Source organism: Onychomys torridus, chromosome 22, assembly GCF_903995425.1.
Source record: "Onychomys torridus chromosome 22, mOncTor1.1, whole genome shotgun sequence".
In the NCBI taxonomy this organism is placed as follows: domain Eukaryota; kingdom Metazoa; phylum Chordata; class Mammalia; order Rodentia; family Cricetidae; genus Onychomys; species Onychomys torridus.
The window spans coordinates 35,430,573-35,451,777 of NC_050464.1; the positions used below are offsets into that span (position 1 = coordinate 35,430,573).

At 49.9% G+C, this 21,205-nt stretch overlaps 1 protein-coding gene across 3 annotated transcripts in view; it reads right to left on the bottom strand.

The window, feature by feature from the left end:
* Positions 1-2,945: 2,945 nt before the first annotated feature.
* The window catches only part of Taok3 (TAO kinase 3), a 167,239-nt gene continuing 148,979 nt past the window's right edge, over positions 2,946-21,205 (bottom strand). For 2 of the 3 annotated variants that reach the window (XM_036171725.1, XM_036171726.1), the window contains 4 exons: positions 15,876-16,115; positions 13,316-13,528; positions 6,601-6,783; positions 2,946-4,362 (listed from right to left, as the gene is read on the bottom strand). In XM_036171725.1, coding sequence (XP_036027618.1) covers positions 4,201-4,362; positions 6,601-6,783; positions 13,316-13,528; positions 15,876-16,115 — 798 coding nt within the window. In that variant the 3' untranslated portion in view covers positions 2,946-4,200. The remainder of the gene's footprint in view (positions 4,363-6,600; positions 6,784-13,315; positions 13,529-15,875; positions 16,116-21,205) is intronic. The other variant, XM_036171727.1, reaches the window with a different exon arrangement.

The window sequence follows — 21,205 nt, forward strand, 5'->3', positions numbered from 1 at the left end:
CAGGCAGCCTCACAGTTGGTCGGAAATCCCTGATTGATTGACAGAAGCCACTGGGATAGATGGATAGAGCCTTGGTCCTCCGCAGGGCCTGGGAGCTGTTTGTTATCTGATCCCCACAAGCCCCCTCCCTCATGTAGCTCCTACCTTGCAAGAGTGCCTCCTGGTTCCTTGAACTTGCCAGGCACTTCCAGATCTGGCCCTTCACACACTGTCATTTTCTGCTTTCTCTGCTGACCCTGCTGACCCTTACAGTACCTTGTCTGAGTGGGCTAGGTCTTCCCATGGCCCTGTGGCCATGTTTCCAGTGCCATTTGAAGATGTGTGTGCATATAGGTTTTCTTTCTTCCCTCCCTCCCTCCCTTCCTTCATTTTTAAGGCAGTGTGTTACACCTCTCAAGATGGCCTCAGACTCAAACCTCCTGTCCTCCAGCTCTGCCTCTCGGCTGCAGGGATTCAGCTGAGCACCATGACACCCGGTTTATGCAGCACTGGGAATGGAGCCCAGAGCTCTGTGCATGGTCAGCAAGCCCCCTATCAGCTGACTGGCATCTCCAGCCCCTGTATATAGAGTTTTTTGAATTCTGGTTTTGTAAAAGATTATTTCAAAATATGTCTATGGGGGTATTTCTTTTTCTTTTCTTTTCTTTCTTTCTTTTTTTTTTTTTTTTTTTCTTTTGGTTTTTCAAGACAGGGTTTCTCTGTGTAGCTTTGTGCCTTTCCTGGAACTCACTCTGTAGACTAGGCTGGCCTTGAACTCACAAAGATCCGCCTGCCTTTGCCTCCCGAGTGCTGGGATTAAAGACGTGAGCTGCCACCACCCAGTTTATGGGGGTATTTCTGTGTGGAAGTAGATGTATGTAAGTGCAGTGTCTGTGGAGAGAGGGCATTGGGCTCTCTAGAGCTGGAGTTAAAGGCTCATATATGTTCATATATGTATATGTGTGTTGTATGTATGTATTTAAATTTAATATTTAGAAGGCAGTACCCTTAAGGAAGTCAAGGACTGAGAATGTGTTGGGTGGAGGCATGGCTCCGTGGTAGAGTGCTTGGATACTGTCTGCAGTAGGAAAATCAAACAAAAACCCTAACAAACAACAGTAAGAAACTATAGTCTGCAGCAGTGGAGGACACTTCCTGTGTCCCGAAGTCTCCTGGATGATTGACGAGGGGTTCTTAGCTTTAGGGACTTTATTAGGGACTTTATTTTCTCTCTTGTTTTGGAGTCTAAATGCATAGCCCAGGTTGGCTCTGGTCAGATGGGCTCTTTCCTATATGGACTTCTGTGTCCATAGGACTTATTATCAGTCACTCATCATGACCACTAGTCACTGGGTGTCTCCCAGCACCAGGACTGTGACGTCACCTGTGGCAGGCACATGGAAGGCAGTCATGTACAGCCACAAGAACCACAGGACAAGGCTTACCAGCTATGCCTTAGCTATATGCTTGACAAACTTGTTTTTCTAAAAAAAATATTTTGTGTGTGCTTATGTGTATGCACTTGCCATGGTGCATGTTAGAGGTCAGAGGACAGCTTGCAGGAGTGGGGCATTATCTTTCATCATGTGGGTTCCAGGGTTTGAACTCAAGTTATCAGGCTTGGCAGCAAGCACCTTTTACCTACTAAGCCATCTTGCCAGCCCATAAACCTCAGGGGAGTTTACTAGATGCTGGAAGGGCAGACTCTGGCTTTCTGCTCTGTCCTTGTGTTTCTTTTATACCTGGGTTGCTGGGTTTTGGTTTTTGTTGTTGTTGTTATTTTTGTTTGTTTGTTTTTTTCTGAGACTGGGTTTCTCTGTGTAACAGCCTGGGTTGTCCTAGAATTCACTCTGTAGACCAGGAGACTGTCCTGGAACTCAGAGATCTGCCTGCCTCTGCCTTCTGGGATTAAAGGCGTGCACCCCCATGCCAGGCTCCTCCAATCTTACTTTCAATGTGCTGACCATAAACACTAACTGAGGGGCCTGGGAAGCTGGGCAGCTGTTACCATAGACTTTATGGAGGAGTGAATCCATGTTAGTAACTATCTGTGTTATTTTACAGTTGTCAGATTTAGTCACAATGAAACCGACAGGTTACATATGTGCTTGATAACATACTCTCTTTTAGGATCCAAGAATGGTTCTCAGGTCCCTCATTCAAAAGAGCAGTGTTGGCAGGGGCAGGGGCCGGGGCTGGGGTGGAGCCGGGGCTGGGGAATAGTGCCCACTACAGTTGGCTCAGTGGAATTGTGCCTGCCTAGCACACAGGAGGCTGAACTTAGTCCCTTACACTGCAGAATCAGAAAATGCATGTGGCCTCAGCTTGGCTGAGCATGCCTAAGCAGCCCAACTCTCAGGTCATTAGGAAACCACAAAACAATGCTGGGTGTGGTGGCACATGCCTCTAATCCCAGGACTTTGGGGAGGTGCTGGGGTAAGGGCAGAAGGATCTCTGTGAGTTCGAGGCCAGCCCAGTGTGCATTGTGAGTTCCATGGGGGCAGGGGGGTGGGGGCAGGGGGAAAACCAAAAACAAGAAATTGAAGAGACAGTAATAGCAAGAAAGCAAAATCCAATTTCAGTATGTATGGCTTGCAGAGCTAAGAGCATAGACGGGAGCCATCTCGGAAGTTCTGCTTTTACTATGTGGTTACTCTAGTGACTGGAGGCCCGGAGAGATGCAGTCTGAGCTACAGTGGGACAGTCTCCTTTCACAGCTTGCTCTTCTTGGTAGGGTGCAGTGGTCTTGCCTGCGATCCTGTGTGGCTTGTGCTTCTACGGCTAGGGGCACTGAGCATGTCAAAAAGCACACCTCCATGTTGGTCCAGAAGAAACTGGAAGATTCGGCTTTCCCTCAGGGTCCTTCTGGGAGGAAGCCCTGGAGCACGGTTCCAGGAGGGCTCAGCCATCGGAGTCATCCCCAGAGGCACCTAGAAGGGAAACCCTGCTACAAGAACACAGCCAGGCAATGTGACGAACACTTTTATTTACAAATATAATTAAAAGCCCTGACAGTTAATCATGCTCTTCCTCGGAACCTGAAAAAGGTTTTTTTTTTTTAAGTGTTTTTTTTTTTTTGTTTTGTTTTGTTTTGTTTTGTTTTTAAGGTGCATGCCAAAGGAGTAAAGCCTTTTTTTCTTCATCATTTTTTATTGTAAGAAAATACACAGTTTGAAAGGATGAATAATGCAATATTTATGACCAAAGATAGGGGGCGTGGGGAGGGAAGGAGAAATAAACGGAGATGATCGGACTGAAAAGACATTGAACTTGAGACTGAACTGGAAACCACCGGGAGGTGGGCGTGGGTGGGGGGAGGAACAGGAGGAGGAAGTAAAAAAATTTTGATCAGAGAAACAGTTAAAATACAATATGAAAATAAGCAATTCCTCTCCTTAGATTCCCTCTATACACAAAATACATGATTTGCCAAAGCCCAATTTTGTGCTACTGGGATTCTGTGAGTTCCGTACGTGTATTCGCACCGTCTGCAGCAGCAGAGGATGCCGGGATACAGTAGACCAGGCTGACGGCAAGGCAAACTCTTGCCGGCAGGTTCTTAAAAATCACAAGCTCTCTGCACCCCACCCTCCCACCCCGCCCCAAAATAGTAATAATATGTTACCACTTCATATGTACATCACAATTAGTTCCTGTAAAATGTATCAAATTTTCAATCTTTAATAAAACTTTGTTTTTTTTTAATTCCTGATGAATAAATACCAAAAAAATAAAATAAAATAAAATTATGCAGCAGCTGGTTAAGGTGTAAGGCTGCGGATTTTGTGTCTCTCTCCCCCTTGGCATGTATTATTTAGTTTTCTTTCTTTAGTTTTTTATTCTTTTGCTTTCTCTAGTTGGTGAGAATGAGGGATTGCTTAAAGCAATATATCCATCTGCGTTCCATTGCCGTTGGTTGGTTGACTGACCCCAGAACCACCTCCAAGGTTTTCCCCAGAACATCTGTGAGCCACACCGGTAGTTGGGTGAGGGTGGTGGACGGTAGGACGGCCTGGCGGCCGGCGCTGAGTTGACGTGGGGGAGAAAAGGGCCCTGGTGGAGTAAGAGTAAACAGGCACTAGTCCAAGACGGTGTCAGGGAGGGGGGAGAGAGTGAGAGCGACGCCCGTTAAAATGGGGAATGTAGTTTTGCAGGGTCTGAATTTTTTTGTTTTCTTTTTTCATTTTTTTTTTTTGTAGTAAATGGCAAAAAAATTTAATCTCATCTATAGTCCTCCTTAGGAAAATCTAATGTCACCAAATTCCCAAATCCCATTCTGAGGCTCTCCATGTCAAAAGTCTCCGTCTCTCGCTCTTGTCTTTCCAGGAGAATCTTGATCCTCTCGCTCCGTTCCTTCTGCAGGGCGGCCAACTCCTCTTCAATCTGCAGCAAGCACAGAAGTGGGCCTCAGTGCCAATGCTTGCCCCACAGCCACGAGGGACCCCCCACGAGTATGAGCTCATGCATGTGAGCGCGCACGCGCGCACATACACACACACACACACACACACACACACACACACACACACACGCAACAGCCTAGACCTGAGAGCTGGGAGCCCAGGAATAAAGTATCTTGGATTTCATCCACTATGTCCCAAACTTGCTAGGGATGGGATGTGGCACTTGGGGGGTGGGATGGTAGTAGTGTGGTGGGTGTGGTGTGGTGGTGTGGTGTGGTGGTGTGGTGTGGTAGTGTGGTGTGGTGGTGTGGTGGTGTGGTGGTGTGGTGGTAGTGTGGTGTGGTGTGGTGTGGTGGTGGTGTGGTGTGGTAGTGTGGTGTGGTGGTGTGGTGGTGGTGGTGGAGGTGGTGGTGGTGTGGTGTGGTGTGGTAGTGTGGGGTGGTGGTGGTGGTGTGGTAGTGTGGTGTGGTGTGGTGTGGTGGTGGTGGTGTGGTGTGGTGGTGGTGGTGTGGTGGTGTGGTGTGGGGTGGTAGTGTGGGGTGGTGGTGGTGGTGTGGTAGTGTGGTGTGGTGGTGGTGGTGGTGTGGTGTGGTAGTGTGGTGTGGTGGTGTGGTAGTGGTATGGTATGGTGTGGTGTGGTGTGGTGGGAATGGTTGGGGTGGTGGGGTGCGTGGAGATGCTATCTGAGCCTGGGCTGATCCAGGTCAGTGTCTTCTTCCCTTAGAGTCCAGTGAGTCTGTGTGACAGGAGGCCTGAACCTCCTGAACCCTTGCGAATTGGATCCTGGAGCAGTGGCAGGGAGAGCAGGCTATTGCGCTGCTGGGGAGACAGAGGGGGGGGGGGATGGGGCGCAAAGGTTAAGGGAGAGAGGTCACCAACTTGAGACACTGGATCCATAAGTGTGTGGGCAGCATAAGTGTGTGCACACGTGCAGCTGTGTGTGAGTGGCTGGGGCCACAGGTCCATTTCGGTGTTTCCCTGGGTCACTTTGTTTTCACCTAGTCTTCAGCGTGTTACTGAGCCTGGAGCCTGTGTTGCAGCTAGGCTGGCTATGCAGACAGTCCCCGGGATCCTCCTGCCTCCGCCTCCACAGCGCTTAGGGTTACGGGTGTGTTGTCCCGGTCAGCTTCTATGTGGGGGACTAGAGACTTGAACTCAGGAGGTCCTCACGATTTCAAAGCAGACACTCTGCCTGTTGAGCCAGCTCCCCAGCCCCTGAGATGCCTTGTGTGCCACACACGTGCATTCGTGTGCACATGGAAACAGAAGGCACTGGCTGGTGTCATTCCTCAGCACCATCTCCCTTGTCTGTCGAGACGGGGCCTCTTGGGGGCTAAGCAGGCAAGCCCCAGGGACCCATCTGTGTCCACCTTTTTTTTTTTTTTTTTTTTTTTTTAGTGTAGGTGTTGGGCTAGAACTCAGGTCCTCCTGTCTGCACAGGAAGCACCCTCCCCACTGGGCCACCTCCTCAGCCCCAGCTTTGTTGAGCTACCTCAGGAGAGTTTCCGCTCAACACTCCCTGTGACGCTGCCTACAGCAAGGCATGATTCCAGGGGGATGGCGTTTACTACATGGGGCAATACCAACCTATCTTGGTTTTTACTTTTAAAAAATTATTTACGTCTATTTGTGTCTGTGTTTAGGTGTGTGCATAGGAGTGCAGTGTCTGTGGAGGCCAGAAGAGAGTGTCAAATACCATTATTATTATTATTATTATTATTATTATTATTATTATTAATTATTTATGTTTTTCGAGACAGGGTTTCTCTGTGTAGCTTTGCGCCTTTCCTGGAACTCTCTTTGTAGACCAGGCTGGCCTCGAACTCACAGAGATCTGCCTGCCTCTGCCTCCTGAGTGCTGGGATTAAAGGCGTGTGCCACCACTGCCCAGCTCTCATTTTATTTCTTATTTAAAGAGCCTGTGGGGTAATTTCTTTTGCTGAAAAAATTCAAGTCTTATTTGACGTTTTTTTAGTCCCCTGGGCTGCCATGTTGGCATCCCATAGTTCTTGATGGCAGGCTTCCTAAGAGCCCCTGGGATGGTTGAATAACCTTCCTTCCTGAGCCATCATGTCCTAGGCCTGGAGATAATGCCTGCCTCTCTTGGGTACCAGGGGTAAGATGACAGTCTGATCCCTGGTCACTAGGGAGGGGATCTATACAGAACCATGACCACCCCGTCCCAGCCCCAGCAACCGGCTCCCCGAAAACTTCCTACCTTCTGCTCAAGATGCGCTCTGCGCAGAGACACCCTCTGCTCTAGCTTCTGCAGCTCACGCTCGTGCTGGGCCTCCGTCTGCATCTTGATTTTGCTCTGGTAGGCGTTGAGCAGCTCCATCTCCTGCTGGAGCTGTAGTCTCAAGGCCTGGCACTCTGCCTCTTGCGCCTCGTCTAGCCGTAACTGTGGGCACAGAAGACACAGGCTATATACCTACAGCAGTCCACGTGCACCACTCTGGGGACGACTGGGAACGGTCCCCTTGCTCAGACTTAGGTGGAAGGACAGAAACTCGACAGACATTGCAATTTGGATTAGAGCCAGAGGAGTCTACCCGGGCAGCCACGGGATCCTAAGAGTGCATGCATTTCCTTCAGTGCGGGCCTCAGATCCCGGAAGGCTGCCTACTCTAGAAGCTAAGCCTGAGCGCTCTGGAGGTGAACTGGTGACCCTGAAGCCTGGCTCTGCCACTCCAGGGTGTCATTTTGCTAATTATTCAGTCTCCTTTGGTCTCATTTCTTTCTTTTTCTTTTTTCAAGGAAACAACCATAATAATTCCCATTAAGGTTGGCATGAGTTTTAAATGAAAGACTCCACATAGGATTCTGAGCCTAAGACACCTCCCCAATACTACAATGTCCAATGAACAGCAGCTATTACATTATTTTGTTTCTGACAAGACAGTGTCCATATTTCAACACCTTCAACCATAAAACCATGACATGTAGACATGCTTAGAGCGACAGAAGTGAATTTAACAACAATTCACACAGCGTGAGGATTGTATCAGCTGTAGCTGTCATGACCGAACAAATCATGCTGGCCATGGCTGTGGCTACACATGGCGTCTTCCTCGCCACCAACCCAGAAGCCCACGGGTTCAGAAATCTCACGGGACATATCTTGCTTCAAAGCAATGGGATCTAGATTATGCGTGCATCCTGGCCCAGTTCCCTTAACTTTACATTTTGTACCAAGATGCCCAGATCCTATGTGGGGATGGGCCAAGTCCACCTGCAGAATCTCGAAGGCCTGAGCTCAGAGGCTCTGGGGTCAGACTATTAGCATAGCACAGGTTAGGCCCTCTGTACTAGGCAGTCCCCCAGTTTTGCTGGGATTGCTGAGGTCAGAGCCTCTGGAGTGTGGCTACCCTGAGTTTCTTTGCACCTTTCCATACAGCCCATTTCCCCAGGATCACCTTCATCTGACCTATGCCCGTAACAACTGACAATCTATCCCAGCGTGTGCAGTGGGAAGTGACTTTGGAAATATTAAGCTACTTGTAGAGTGTATTCTTGAGTCTTCTGTGGGAAATATGCCATGAAGTTAAGGAGAAAAAGTGTGTTTTCTGAGTCTATGTTAGACTAAGCAGTCTATGATAGAATCTGCTAGAGATCAGGCCATTCTCTTCCCATTTTCTATTTGGGGCAGGGTTGCTGCACACACAGTCTACAGCCAGAATAGATGTTGAAATGTCCCGTGGCTCCCAGTGAGGAGTGTTATGGATTTTCTCCTGATCTGAGAGGTTCTTTACCAGGAAAGAGAATGACAGCCCAGCCATTCTCTGCTTTTACACATTAGTTGCCATGAGCCCTGAATGAGCCAAGAGTTTAGACCCTTGAAGTGTCTCCCTGAGACAGGGTCTCATGCAGGCCACGCTGGATTCAGAACCTGCTGTGCAGCTAAGGATGACCTTGAATTTCTGATCCTCCTGCCTCTACCTCCCAAGGGCAAGTGTGTACCACCATGCAGGGATTACGGGTGGGCAGCACCATGCTGGAATTTCAGCAGTGCTGGTGACAAAACCCAGGACTTCCTGCATGCTGGACCAGCCCTCAGCCTCCTGAACCAGAGCCCCAGCCTGCAGTGTCTTTTGTTTCTAGCATTTAGCTATCCTCAAACTCTGCTCTGACCACACAAGTCCAGGTGCTAGAACCCACAGGTGTTCCAGATTTTGGAATGTGTCATCGGCAGTCACACATACCAATGCACCCTAAGGTTTATAATGTGGGTGAATATCATGCTTGCTTCCTCCAGTGGCTTACACACAAGAGGTGGCGGCAAGGGAGTGTGCAGTGTAACTCAGTGGTGGTCTAGCATACAGCTCACAGCCTCCACCCAAAGACGTGACCCTGTCCCCCAAATGCTGGAAACAGAAATGCCACAGCCCCTAGGCTGGGCCTGTTTAATAACTAAAGTTTTACTAGGGCATGCAGGCTCTCTCTCTCTCACACACACACCCCATTTCTGGCTGGTTTTGCAGAGGTGAGCTGGCTAGTGGGACGGACACCTCCTGGTCTACATAGCTTCTCATATTTATGACTTGTTCCTTTACAGAAAAAGAGTGCCATCTCTTGTCCTAAGCGGTAGCTAATGTGAATGGCCTTCCTTCAGTGAGCCTCTGGTTTGCACAGGTAAAGGAGGGATTCACGCCAGGCGGTGATGGTGCACACCTTTAATCCCAGCACTCGGGAGGCAGAGGCAGGCAGATCTCTGTGAGTTCGAGGCCAGCCTGGGCTACAAAGCGAGTTCCAGGAAAGGCGCAAAGCTACACAGAGAAACCCTGTCTTGAAAGAAACAAAACAAAACAAAAAAGGAGGGATTCACAGCAGGTACTTAAAAGGTTACACCTGACTCATGGCCCAAGGCCAGTGGTGGACAGCTGTGATGGCCATACTCAGAGTCCCCTCCTCCCTGGTTTAAAAGAGAGGGCGCTGCTCTCCTCTTAGCCCACATTCCTTACCCTGTGTCTGCCAGCTTACATAACATGTTCACTAGACCTTGCTCCCTTGACAAGGGCCAGGCTGGGGTGTGGCTGGGTTGGCAGAGTCCATATGGGGCACGCACGAAGCCCTGGTCCCATTTCAAGCCCGGAATAAACAGGATGTGGTGATGAACATCTGTAGTCCCAGTGCTTGGGAGGTGGGGAGGCAGGAGAATCAGGAGTTCAAAGTCAGCCTTGGCAACATAGTAAGGTTCAGGCTAGCCTGGGCTACAAGAGACCCTGCCTCAGAACAAAACAAAGACCAAGACAGGAATCTACCTGGTGCCACCCCCACCACCTTTCTTGCTCCTTACCTCCCGCCGTTCCCTTCCCGTCCTCCACTTACATCCTCACACTCAGGTTTCTGACCGTCTTTGTGAGGACCCTTAGTGACCTCACCTCCCAGCAGGGCCGCCACCGCTGAGGACCTCCTTTCTTCCAGTTCCTTCCTCTAGCCTGGACTCTGCCCCTGACTTCCGGGACACTGTGTACCCTCCCCGTGTTTTTCTCCCAACTCTACTTCTTTCCCAGGTAGTCCCTGCCAAGCAGGACCTTAGGAAATGTGGGGGCTCCGGGGCTTTAGCCTGGGTCCTCTTCTAACTGCTCCTCCTGAGGACTCCTGTTTACTCCAAGAGTACCTCTTGGGCAAATGCTGCCACACCGGAGTTGCCTGGGAGGGTAAGTTCTCCAGTTTCCTCCCTCGGTTTCTTCTGTTTAGGTGCTAGGCATATTCACCTGGGCTGTTTGGTAGACCCATGAGTTCAACATGACCACTACAAACTCAACTTCCTGCTTCCCCTTCCCCAGACTGTCCCATTGCCTTTTTTTTTTTTTTTTTTTTGAGCTGAGGATCGAACCCAGGGCCTTGCGCTTGGTAGGCAAGCGCTCTAACACTGAGCTAAATCCCCAAAACCCCCCTCCCCCATTGCCTTTTTAATAAGCCGTCCCTGTCACTTACCATTAAGCTCAACCCAGAGACTTAGGTCCTTCCTTAATCCTCACTCAGCATCTTGGCCCTGTCACAAGCTCACTCCCTGAACCTCTAGCCTGTGTCTCAAACATGGCCACCTCTCCCCTCACCCCAGCATCACATCTCTGGTGAAGCCATCATCCCCTTGTGGCCGAGCGAGAGCACAAACACCATAGTAGGCTCCCATTGCTCCTGCAGACTCTCAGGCCATTCTCTCTGTGTCTCTGAGGGATGGTCTCCAAACAGCAATATGAGGCCAGGTCCCCTACACTTTAGTGACAGTGCACTGTGCCGAGGCCTGCAGACCTGACTGTGACCTGGCCCCTGTGTATTCCTGTCTTATTCCCAGGCGAGATCCGCGTAGCTCTCCACATCCCAGACACAGCTGATGCCTCTGAGTTCTTCAGGTGGGCTACGGTTTTCCAACTTCTGCCACTATAAACCAGGATAGCCCTTCTGGGTCCACCACTCCCTTCCTGCTTCTGCCCTACTCCATGCACAGCAGCCCCCTTTTGATGTGGCTTCCTCCATTGTCCTCAGGGACCTGGTTGGGGAGTGAGGGATCTCTTATTCATCATGTCCCCTCCAGGGATGCCTGGAGCATGGTGAGACAGTCATAAATGCCAGATGGATGGATGGATGAAGGCGTGGATGAGCGCGACAGCACCCATCAGCTTAGGAACGCGCTTAAGCCTCTCCCTACCGGCAGCAGCTTCCTTTAACTGTCCCCTCGGTGTGCCACACGTCTATCTGCCTCTACTGACCAGGATGGGAGAGGGAGTCCCGTGTGTGGTTTCTTCTTTTTATGGGCACTCTTTATTTTTGAGACAGGGTCCCATGTAGCCCAGGCTGGCCTCAAACTTGCTAGGTGGCTGAGGATGACTTTGAACTTCTGATCCTCCTGCTCCCTCTCCCAGGTGCCGGGATCACAGGTGGGTCCCACCCTGCCGGTTTCTGCAGTGTGGAGGATCAAACCCAGGGCCTCATGTGAGCTAGGTAAGCACTCTGCTCGCTGGGCTGCAGCTGCATCCCTTTGAAGGAGAAAACCTTCCACTCCCACTGCAGTACGGCACTGGCTAAAGCCGCTGTCCAAAGCGGGAGGTCACCGGGGTTTACTGCTCTCCTGGCTCCTGTACATTTGAACCCTCCGGTGGGAACCTTCGCTCTGCCTTCCGTGACTTGCTCTCTCCTGGCCCCTCCTGATCTTTGGGTACTCATCCTCTTTGATGTACACCTAACCAGCCTTCAAACATGGATGGCTACCAGATCCTGTTCCAGCCCGCTTCTCAAACTCCACCCCTGCCTCTGGTAGAGTTCACTTACTCCAGTCTCAGCTGCCCCCATGAGGCAAAGGCATGGGACCTTTTGTCTTTACTGCTGGCGTCCCTTCTGACCTGCAGATTTCAGTATCTGCACCTCTCCACATGGACACCTACGGGGCTCAGTGCCACCCTACTCAATTACTGCGTCCAGTGTCCAAATCCACCGTCTTTTCTCAACCCTCCCAGTCTCCTGTCATTCCATTGCGAAGTTCAGTTCTTTCGGCCACCCCTCCTAACTGTTCCCTAAACCCTGCCCATCCGTTACCATGTCCATGTGCCTGCCTCCCACCTCCCTCTTGTGCTGTGGTGGACCCCAGGGCTCATGGCAACGGCACACTGGATATCTGAGGCCTCTCGTTGTAAAATAACAGCTCACCTCCTGCCTTGGAGCCTCTGACCCTCACCTGCATCCCTGTGTGGTACTCCCTGGCTGTGGCAGCTGGTCAGGCTGCCCATTCATTCTCAGACCCTTTGTGGTTTCTGCATTTTTGCAGGCTGCACCCTCAGGTGGACCTAATGCTTCTGTTGAGTTAACCATTGGTCATTGGGGCTGGGTGCTGTGGGATGACGTCATTCAATGACCTGACAGACCCATTTCCCAACCTACCAACACCCTTGGTTGGGATCCCAGGGCACAGTGGAGAACCAGGAGAGACTAGCCTGGGAATAAGACAGGAGGGGGGGGTACTCGGGCCCCCTTTCTCCTTCCCTTCCCCTCCCTCTTTCTTTGTTCCTTCCTCTCTTTTGCCTTTTTCTACCTTTTCCTCCCTTCCCCCCCCCATCTCCTTCTTTGCAGTCCTGGGGGCCCTCCTGCAAGTGGTCTACTGATGAGCTACATCCCCCGCTTTTGTTTTGCAAGACTGGGTCTCGACAGTAGTCCATGCTGCCACAATCCTCCTGCCTCAGCCTTTTGAATGCTGGGATCACAGCTTTCCTCCTTCTTGACCCTCCAGCTCTGAGCCCCAGATGCACACTCTCCTCTTCTGGACCTTTGCCTATATTGGCCCATGGATTTTCATGGCTTCCTTTTTGTTCTCCAGGCATTTCCAGGTCAGCTTCCCTGTTCCTCCTTGTCCTTCCAAGGCCCTGGATACCCCAACAACTAAGTACTCAGTGTGCTTGGCTATTACCACTCAATGATCTGGCTTCCCAGCCTCCCTGACACAGCATGAAACCCTAACTAGGCTAGCTAGCTAGCTCCACTGTCTCTGGGCCCAGCGCCGCGCTTTATTTAGCGTGTGTGTGTGTGTGTGTGTGTGTGTGTGTGTGTGTGTGTGTGTCCCCTCACTTGACCATGAGCTCAGAGGCAGCAGGGCCATGCCTGACATTAGTTGGGGTGGTGGTCAGTAAACCTCTGATGAATATGCGTCAATACAACACGCAGCATCCATCCCATCTCGCCCTCCCTACGTGCCCCCCGGCTGGACCGGCACCGCTCCTTCGGCTCCGTCTTATAAGACGCATTCCAGCGTGTATCCAAATGGCCTTGGCTTGACTCAGCGTCGTCATTTTCCTCCGTTCCTCGGGCAGGAAAAGAAGCCACCAAAATATCCTAAACCAACACATCCCAGAAGGTGCTTGGGAATGAAAGCCAGATCTTGAAACTTTCTTGAGATCCCAAAAGCTCTCGAAGCCGTGGCGACGAACCTACCCACTTACCGCCTGAGAAGCCATCATCTCATTTATACTCTGTTCATACTGCTCTGCCAAAATGGCCAGTTTTCTCGTCTGCTCGTCTTTCAGTGTCTTTAAGATTGTTTTGTGCTCATTCTTTGGAGTGACTTCCAACTGGTGATTTTTGAGTGCTTTGTACTGTTTGGTCTGTACTTTGCAAGTGTCCTGAAACTGTTTTTTAATTTGCATTTCCATGGCCTGGCAGGGGGAAAAAAAAGCAACAGAGAGAAAAAGGGCGTCAGTCCTCATGGACATCCCTGGTTTATATGACACAGAACAAGCACGGGACTCCCACATGACAGCCAGCAACCCAGAAAAGGACAGGAGGGTATATGCCAGAGGTCACACCACGAGTGCTCAGGTTTTTGTTTTTACGTGAGATGGATGGAAGGGATTTAGAATTGACAAATGGCTTTAGGGAAAAATGCATTATAACAGGGGGAACTATGATTCGTAAGTAGATTGTGAAATATTAGGAGACTTGTTAAAAGGTTGGCAATTATTTCCCCGGTCTCCTTCAAGTCTTTAGTGGCTCCTATTGTTCGCGGAGTTTTCTTTCCTCTGGGCGAGTGTGTACGTCCACGTAGGCACTATTCCCTTTGATTTCCAAGCTCAGAAAGGGGTGACACTATACAGTCACTTCCCATAGCCCTCGCTCCAAATGTCTCTCCCTGAGACACCAATAGAAACAGAGCACCCGAACAGCACTTCACAGCCTAACCCATTCCTACTCAACTTCCGTAGAGACTGAGAGAGAGAAGTGGCTTGGGGTCTTTATTCCGTTAAGAGTGTGGTTTCAGGGGGTGACATTAAACTACCCTCCTAGCATCTCCCCACCTTGCCTGACACATGGCCTTTCTCCTTTACTAAGTATCTCCAAACCACCAGGATCTTGCTCACCAGACTTTAGCTGTGCTGTTTCCGCCTCTTCTGAAACCTCAATGTGCATTTAAAGCACCCAAGGAACTTGTTCAAATGCCAAGTGTGACTCCGTGAGTCACTGAGAAAGTGGGAAGAGGAGGCACAGGCCACTCTGTGGTCACATTTCACTTGAACACTCAGGGCTTCTGGTGGCCGGGGTCAGGGATGTGCCTAGGGTTTGCCTTGAAGATGTGCAAGTGTGACTAAGGATGGCCTGTGTCTGTGCCCGCACTGACAACCGGCCTTTCTTCGTGACACATACCGGGTGCTGAGGACACAGAACCTGGCCAACTAGTGCCATGCTAGGATTAGCTGCAGGATGCAAGGGGCACCCCCAACTGCAGCCTGGAGAGCCAGGCCGGATTCCAGGCCCACGGCAGATGTCGCTAGTGAGCTACACCAGAGCCTACTAACTCTCAGGGTGGCTTTGTAGTAGCCTCTGTGAATAGCAACCTTGAGGGTGGTTGTTCTCACTGACTGTGTCTAGGACCACGGACAGTTCCTTAGCTATTTTTCACTGGGAGCACTTGTGTATATGTACATGGAGGTCAGAGGACAACCGTGGGTAGGTACCACAGATACTATCCATTTTTTTCTTTTTTGAGACAGTATCTGGCAAAAGCCTGGGGCTGCAAAGCAGGCTAGGTGGGTGGCTAGCCAGCACCAGGGAGCTGCCCAGAAGAGCTGGGCTTACAGACAGCATTTTTTTGTTATTGTTTTTTTTTTCCTTTTTATTTGGTGGCACAGGGTCTCACTGTGTAGCTCTGGCTGGCCCGGAGCTCACTACGTAGACCAGGCTGGTCTTAAGGGAGCCAGTTTACCTCTATGTGTGCACCACTGCTATGTGTGCCCAGCCCCAGTTTTTTTTTTTTTTTAAACATAGTTTCTAGGGCAGTGGTCCTCAATCTTCCCAATGCTGCTACTCCTTAATACAGTTCCTCATGTTGTGGTGACCCTCCACTATAAAATTATTGTTGTTGCTACTTCATAACTGCAATTTTGCTACTTTTATGAATTGTAATGTAAATATCCATGTTTTCTGACGGTCTTAAGTGACCCCCTGTGAAAGGTACACTTGATCTTCACAGGGGTCATGACCCACAGGTTGAGAACCACTGCTCCAGGGGCTAGCCCTCAGGTCTTTGTACTTGCAAACACTTCACTGACTGAACTGTCTTCTGGGCTGTCCTTGCTCACTTTCAATTTTTTAGCTTTATTTTATATGTATTTGGCCAGAATGTCTGTGTACTGCATGGATGCCTGGTACCCTTGGAGGCTAGAGGACGGCATCAGATGCCCTGGAACCGGAGTTACAGATGGTTGTGAGCTGCTGTGTGGGTGCTGGGAATCAACAATCTGGCAGAGCAGCCAGCGCTCTTAACCGCTGAGCCATCTCTCCAGCCCCTCTTCACTTTCTTTCCAAGACGGTGGGTAACCAGTGGCTCAGGTAGGCGACCAACGGAACTGCAGGGAGGGCCAGCAGCTTAGAGGGATTCCAAAGCCGCTTCCCAGCCTGCAGAAGGAGCCCGGGACACCACACCCAGAGATCCCGATTCTGTGGGCGTACAACACAGACAGGCCGCGGGGGCCCCGCCCCTCTGCGCGATGCGCCAGGTCCTCTTACCTTTAAGTTTTTCGGCTGTTGCCGAAGCTCCATGACGTGCTTCCGGTGCAGCTCCCGCTCCCGCCTCTTATTGTACTCCAGCTGGTTCTCCAGCTCCGTCTGGTGCTGTAACCGGATCAGGTCCATGCGGAGCTTCTGCAGGGTGTGCAGCTGCCTGTACTCTAACTCTCGGGTGGACTCGTCGTGACGGATCAGCATGGCGTGCTCCATCTCCTTCTGGGTCCTCTTTTTATTTAGTTCCTGCACCCAGGAGCAAAAGATGAACGGAGAGAGATGAGTGGAGCGGAAAAGGGAAGGACGCACGCACGGTGAGGGATGGCGCCTGATGAGTCCATTAGTGTTTGCAGCATGACTTAATGAGATCAGAGGGGCGGTCCCTGGAGCTTTGCATTCTGGGATGAGGCCACCACTCACAAGATGGAAACTTCCCAGGGGTCACAGCTGCACTATCTGGGAAATGGGGTTAATCCCCCCATGGTCTTCCCTGTCTTACAGAGCGCCTGTGGGTCTTCGATTGTGTGAGGCTTTAGTGTGGTCAAGCTAGGGGCTCCTGTGCTGGCTATCCATTAAAATCATATAAGGAAACTCACACCCCCAAATTCTGACAATTGTCTGGGGACCCACCCCCCCATTTCAATTTTAAAGTCTTCTCTAGGTGACTCTTGTTATGGGTCAAGATCTCCAGGTGACTCTGATGGGGGCCAGTGCTGAGAACTCAGTTGGGAATGCCTGCATTGCCCTCAGCTTTTGGGGAAATACCCTGTTTTTGTACATAACAGAAGTAGGCCAATTATCTATTTTTTAAAAGCAGAGTTTAGGGCATGCTGGGAGAAATCTGAGCACAGCACTTCCCTTTCATCTTTCCCACGGCAGACGGATCGTGTCTAGATCTAACACTTACGCCTTCCTTCCTTCTCCCTCTCTCCCGGGCTCTTCCCGTGGCACTGGAGACGGAACCCAGAGCCTTGGCCATGCTAGGCAAGTGCTTTTCCACTGAGCCACACCCCCAGACCCCTCCTTAGCTCTACTCCTGCCCGTCTGAAGCCTTTTCTCCTTTCCTTCCTCGGAGAGTGGGGAAGGATCTACCAGGAGGAAAGAAAAGATCAAGTACAAGGCTTTTGCCCGCTAACGTGAGACTATTTTCATCTCTCACTCCAAACTGGGGATTTGAACCTCAAGGCCTGGGCTTTGCATCCAGAGCCTTGCACATACATGCTGGGCAAGCGCTCCACCACTAAGCTACACCCCCAGGCCCCTGAGGCTGTGTGTCCTCAATGCACTAGTCACAAAACTCTAAACCACGAGCCCCGGATTCAGGCCAGCGGTCCCTAAGCGGTGGCTGCTGCCCTCGACTTGGGAACATTCTAATGGTGAAGGAGGTGCTGGTCTCACAGGCTGACTGGATCCAAGGTGGGCCCAAGGCATCACCTGGGCCAGTCTACTTTCTCTCTTAGGAATTTGGAGCTGTGACTCAGGGCCAGTTGTCTCTTTGGTGGCTGGGGTGACAGTGCCACACAGGGACTATGGGATGGTCACCTGCTGCTAGGAGGGATGAGGCTTAGATAAAGCTAGACTTCAGAAGAAAGGGAAGAGGGAGAAGGGAAGGAGAGGGAGGAAGGAAGGGGGGGAGGGGAAACAGGGAGAGGGAGAGAGAAATGGATGTAGTGAGTATTTTGTACCCAAGTCTTGGCTGCATTTCAGCCCATCTCTATGTCCAGCTGTAGTAACAGCTGATGAGATTTTTGTTCATTTCTGTTTTGGATCTCCCCCCCACCTCTACACCCTGCTGATAGAGTCTTACTTCATAGTCTAGACTAACCTGGAACCTGCAACCAAGCTGGCCTCAAACTCACAGAGATCCGCCTGCTTCTGCCTCCCGATTGCTGAGATTAAAGTCACGGCACTTTTATTGGAGCTTTTCCTGTATTTCTACAGGTGTCTCTCCTGGTTTTGACCGAAGACAACCGGAATAAATTCCAGTTAGCATGCAAGCAAGAGAGTCTTAACCAGCGCAGGGAAACAGGATCTGTACAAGTTTAAAAGGGAAAGGAGCAGGGCTGGGAAGAGGGTACTCCAGAGAGGGTGTATGTTAGGAAGTTTGGTGGAAGTAAGCTCGGAGCTGGGCTTGGCAGGGGAACATCTGGGTGCCCCACCTCTCTCACATCTGTCAGGGGAGGAGATGGGAGGCATGTGTGTTTACAGGGATGTCAGAAAAGGATGTGTATGGGTGTTTGCAAGTATCCTGCATACACTGGCTCTCCACCCACAGCGTATAGCACTAGAGCACTGCCAAAGAACATTCATTTATTCACTCAGCAAGCATCATTACATGCGTGCTAGGTGCTGATGCTGACACAGGTACAAGGGATGGAGCTGGACCAAGGGCATCCCTGGGGCTCTGCTGTTAATAGCTACGGTGTAAACTTGGTTTAAATGTTTCAATTCAGGAAAGCAAATCCTGGCAGCGTCCATGCTTTTCTTTTTAGTGTTTTATTTTTGCCTCTTTACAGAGACTACCAAATTCTTTTAAAAAGAATGATTTTTTTTATGTCTGTGAGGGCTTTGCCCGTATTCTATGTAAATGCAACACAGAGTGCTGGAAGAGGCCAGAAGAGGGCATCAGATCTGAAAATGTAGTGACAGATGGTTGGGAGCCACCATGTGGGTGCTGGGAACTGAACCTAGGTTCTCTGGTAGAATAGCCTATGCTTTTAAACATTGAGAGAACTCTCCAGCCCCAACTAAATGTCTTCTTTCAAATTCTAGTGGGTGGCCAATGGGTGGTACCATAGGAAACTGGCCCTTCCCACAGATCAGGTAATCAGGTAAACCCAGGGAGTGCCAAGGAAAGTGCTGTAGGAGAATGAAGGTCCCTGTCATACAGTCACTTGAGCCACAGTGCTGAGCTTTCTAGCTCCACACTAACTCTGGAAACCTAAATTGATCTCAAATTGCTCAGAGACTAAAAGTAAATAACACCAAGCAAGTACTGTAAGTAGACATCATGGGCCTCTCTTCTTGAATGGAGTGGCTCTGGGTGCTGGGGGACACTTGCACGGGATGCTCTGGGTGCTGAAGGACACCTGCATGGGATGCTCTGGGTGCTGAGGGACACCTGCATGGGGTGCACTGAGCTATGCAGTGGCTTCTGACCAATACTAACATTCAGGAGTCATCCAAGCAATGCTCAGGTGAGAGTCAGCTTTGGTCCTTGTGGTGACTCCAGGTCTGTGGCTTTGGCAAGCTTCCTATTCAAGGAAACCCCTTAACACACACTTTAGTTTCTTCAGGCATAAACTCAGGGCCTTCCCACCCACCACAAATAATGCTTGTGAAGATTATATGACAGATCCTAAGAAAACGCTTCAGAATGTAACCACACCTCATTGTTTTTCTGTACTTAGAAATAAATAACTGGCATAGAGTATCTTAGACTTGGTTTTGCAAATTATTTAGAGAATGTAAGTATGGTAACACAAATGGTTTTGGGGTGCAATTTCTAGGCTGGTCCTTTGTCATAAATCCTATATCTGAGTTTTGAGGTGTGAGATGGCCAGCTGCCTGTAATAGTTGCAGCCATGGGAAGCCCTTTCATATCTTATTTCATATCTGTCTTATCTTGAGTCCAATGCCATGCCGACATGACAACATGCAATGTACTTTCAATTTTTTTCTTTTATGTGGGAGTATTGCTATGGTGCCCAGGCTGGTTCCCAACTCCTGCACCCAAGTAATCCTTCTGTCTCAGACTCAGCCTTTCAGACAGTGGGGACTTCAGGTATGCACCACTGTACCAACTTCTCAATTAAAATTTTTTTTTTCATACAGCTCACCCAGTTCTAACTGTGCCTCTCTGTAAGGTGAAAACCTTGCAAAGATTTTTATTTATTTGTTTGTTTATTTATTTTTGGACAGTAAAGATGGCCTGGAACTCTGTAGACCAGGCTGGTCTTGAACTCACAAAAGATCCACCTGCCTCTGCCTCCTGAATGCTGGGAGTAAAGACATACGCTACCACCACCAACCTTATAAAGACTTTCATATGTAATCATGGGGCACTGGGGAGCTGAAGGTCTAAGATCACATACAACTTTTGTGCAGTTGAATAGGGGCTAATAAAATTCTGGTTTTCAGGTTTGCAACATTTTCTGTGAAAAGATATCCCAGTGAAGTGTATCTTCCTGTGTTAGAATGCTCTAGACACTGACGACACATTCTATGTTAGAGCCATGATGTCTGTGGCTTGTATAAAATTTAAAAAAAAAAAGAGCTGAATCATAGTTGATGGCATTACGACCCTGCCTGCCAAGCACTCAAGGTCCACTTGCCCTGGGGGAGTGGGGGCAGAGGATCCCTTTGCCAGAAGGAGTTCTCCCACTAAGCAAAAATTTCCAGCCCTTCTCAAGTGGTATTTTGAGACAGGGTCTTGTTAAGCTGCCCAGGCTGGCCTCCTGACTCATATTCTCCTGCCTCAGCGTTCTGAGTGCTGGGATTATGGGTGTGTACCACCCACACCTGGCTTAGAATTCAAACTTCACAATGGTGCTGCTGTTGGACAGTATATTTAGCGATTTCTTAGTTCTGGTATTTGGAGTTCTGGTTCTTGGATGGGGTTAGGAAGACTCAGACAGACATTGGTGTTTCTTTACACCTGCTTTGTGAGCTAAAAGAAGTCCTGACAGGCAGCTCAGAAAGGGATGAAGGAAGTTATGTTTGCTGGCGGAACTACAGACTCCTAAGAGAATGACTTGGTAGCAGCTGTCTATCTGTTTTTAAATTTTTATTAATCTATGAGTGTACATGTGTGGGTGCATGTGGTTTTCAGGGATCAAGCTCAGCAAGTGCCTTGTACTGGGTGGTTTTTGTGTGTCAACTTGACACAAGCTGGAGTCATCAGAGAGGAAGGAGCCTCAGTTGAGGAAACGCCTCCATGAGATCCGGCTGTAAGGCATTGTCTCATTTAGTGATCAATGGGGGTGGGTGGTTCAGCCCATGGTGGGTGGTGCCAACCCTGGGCTGCTGGTCCTGGGTTCTATAAGAAAGCAGGCTGAGCAAGCCATGAGGAACAAGCCAGGAAGCAGCACCCCTCCATGGCTTCTGCATCAGCTCTGGCCTCTGGGATCCTGCCCTGTTTGAGTTCCTGCCCTGACTTCTTACAGTGATGAACAGCAATGCTGAAGTGTAAGCCAAATAAAGCCTTTCCTCCCCAACTTGCTTTTTGGTCATGGTGTTTTGTCGCAGCAATAGAAACCCCAAGACATGCCTTTACCTCCTGAGCTGACCCTTTGTGATATGTAACTAAAACTTTGACTCAGAGGTTCCACTTCTGA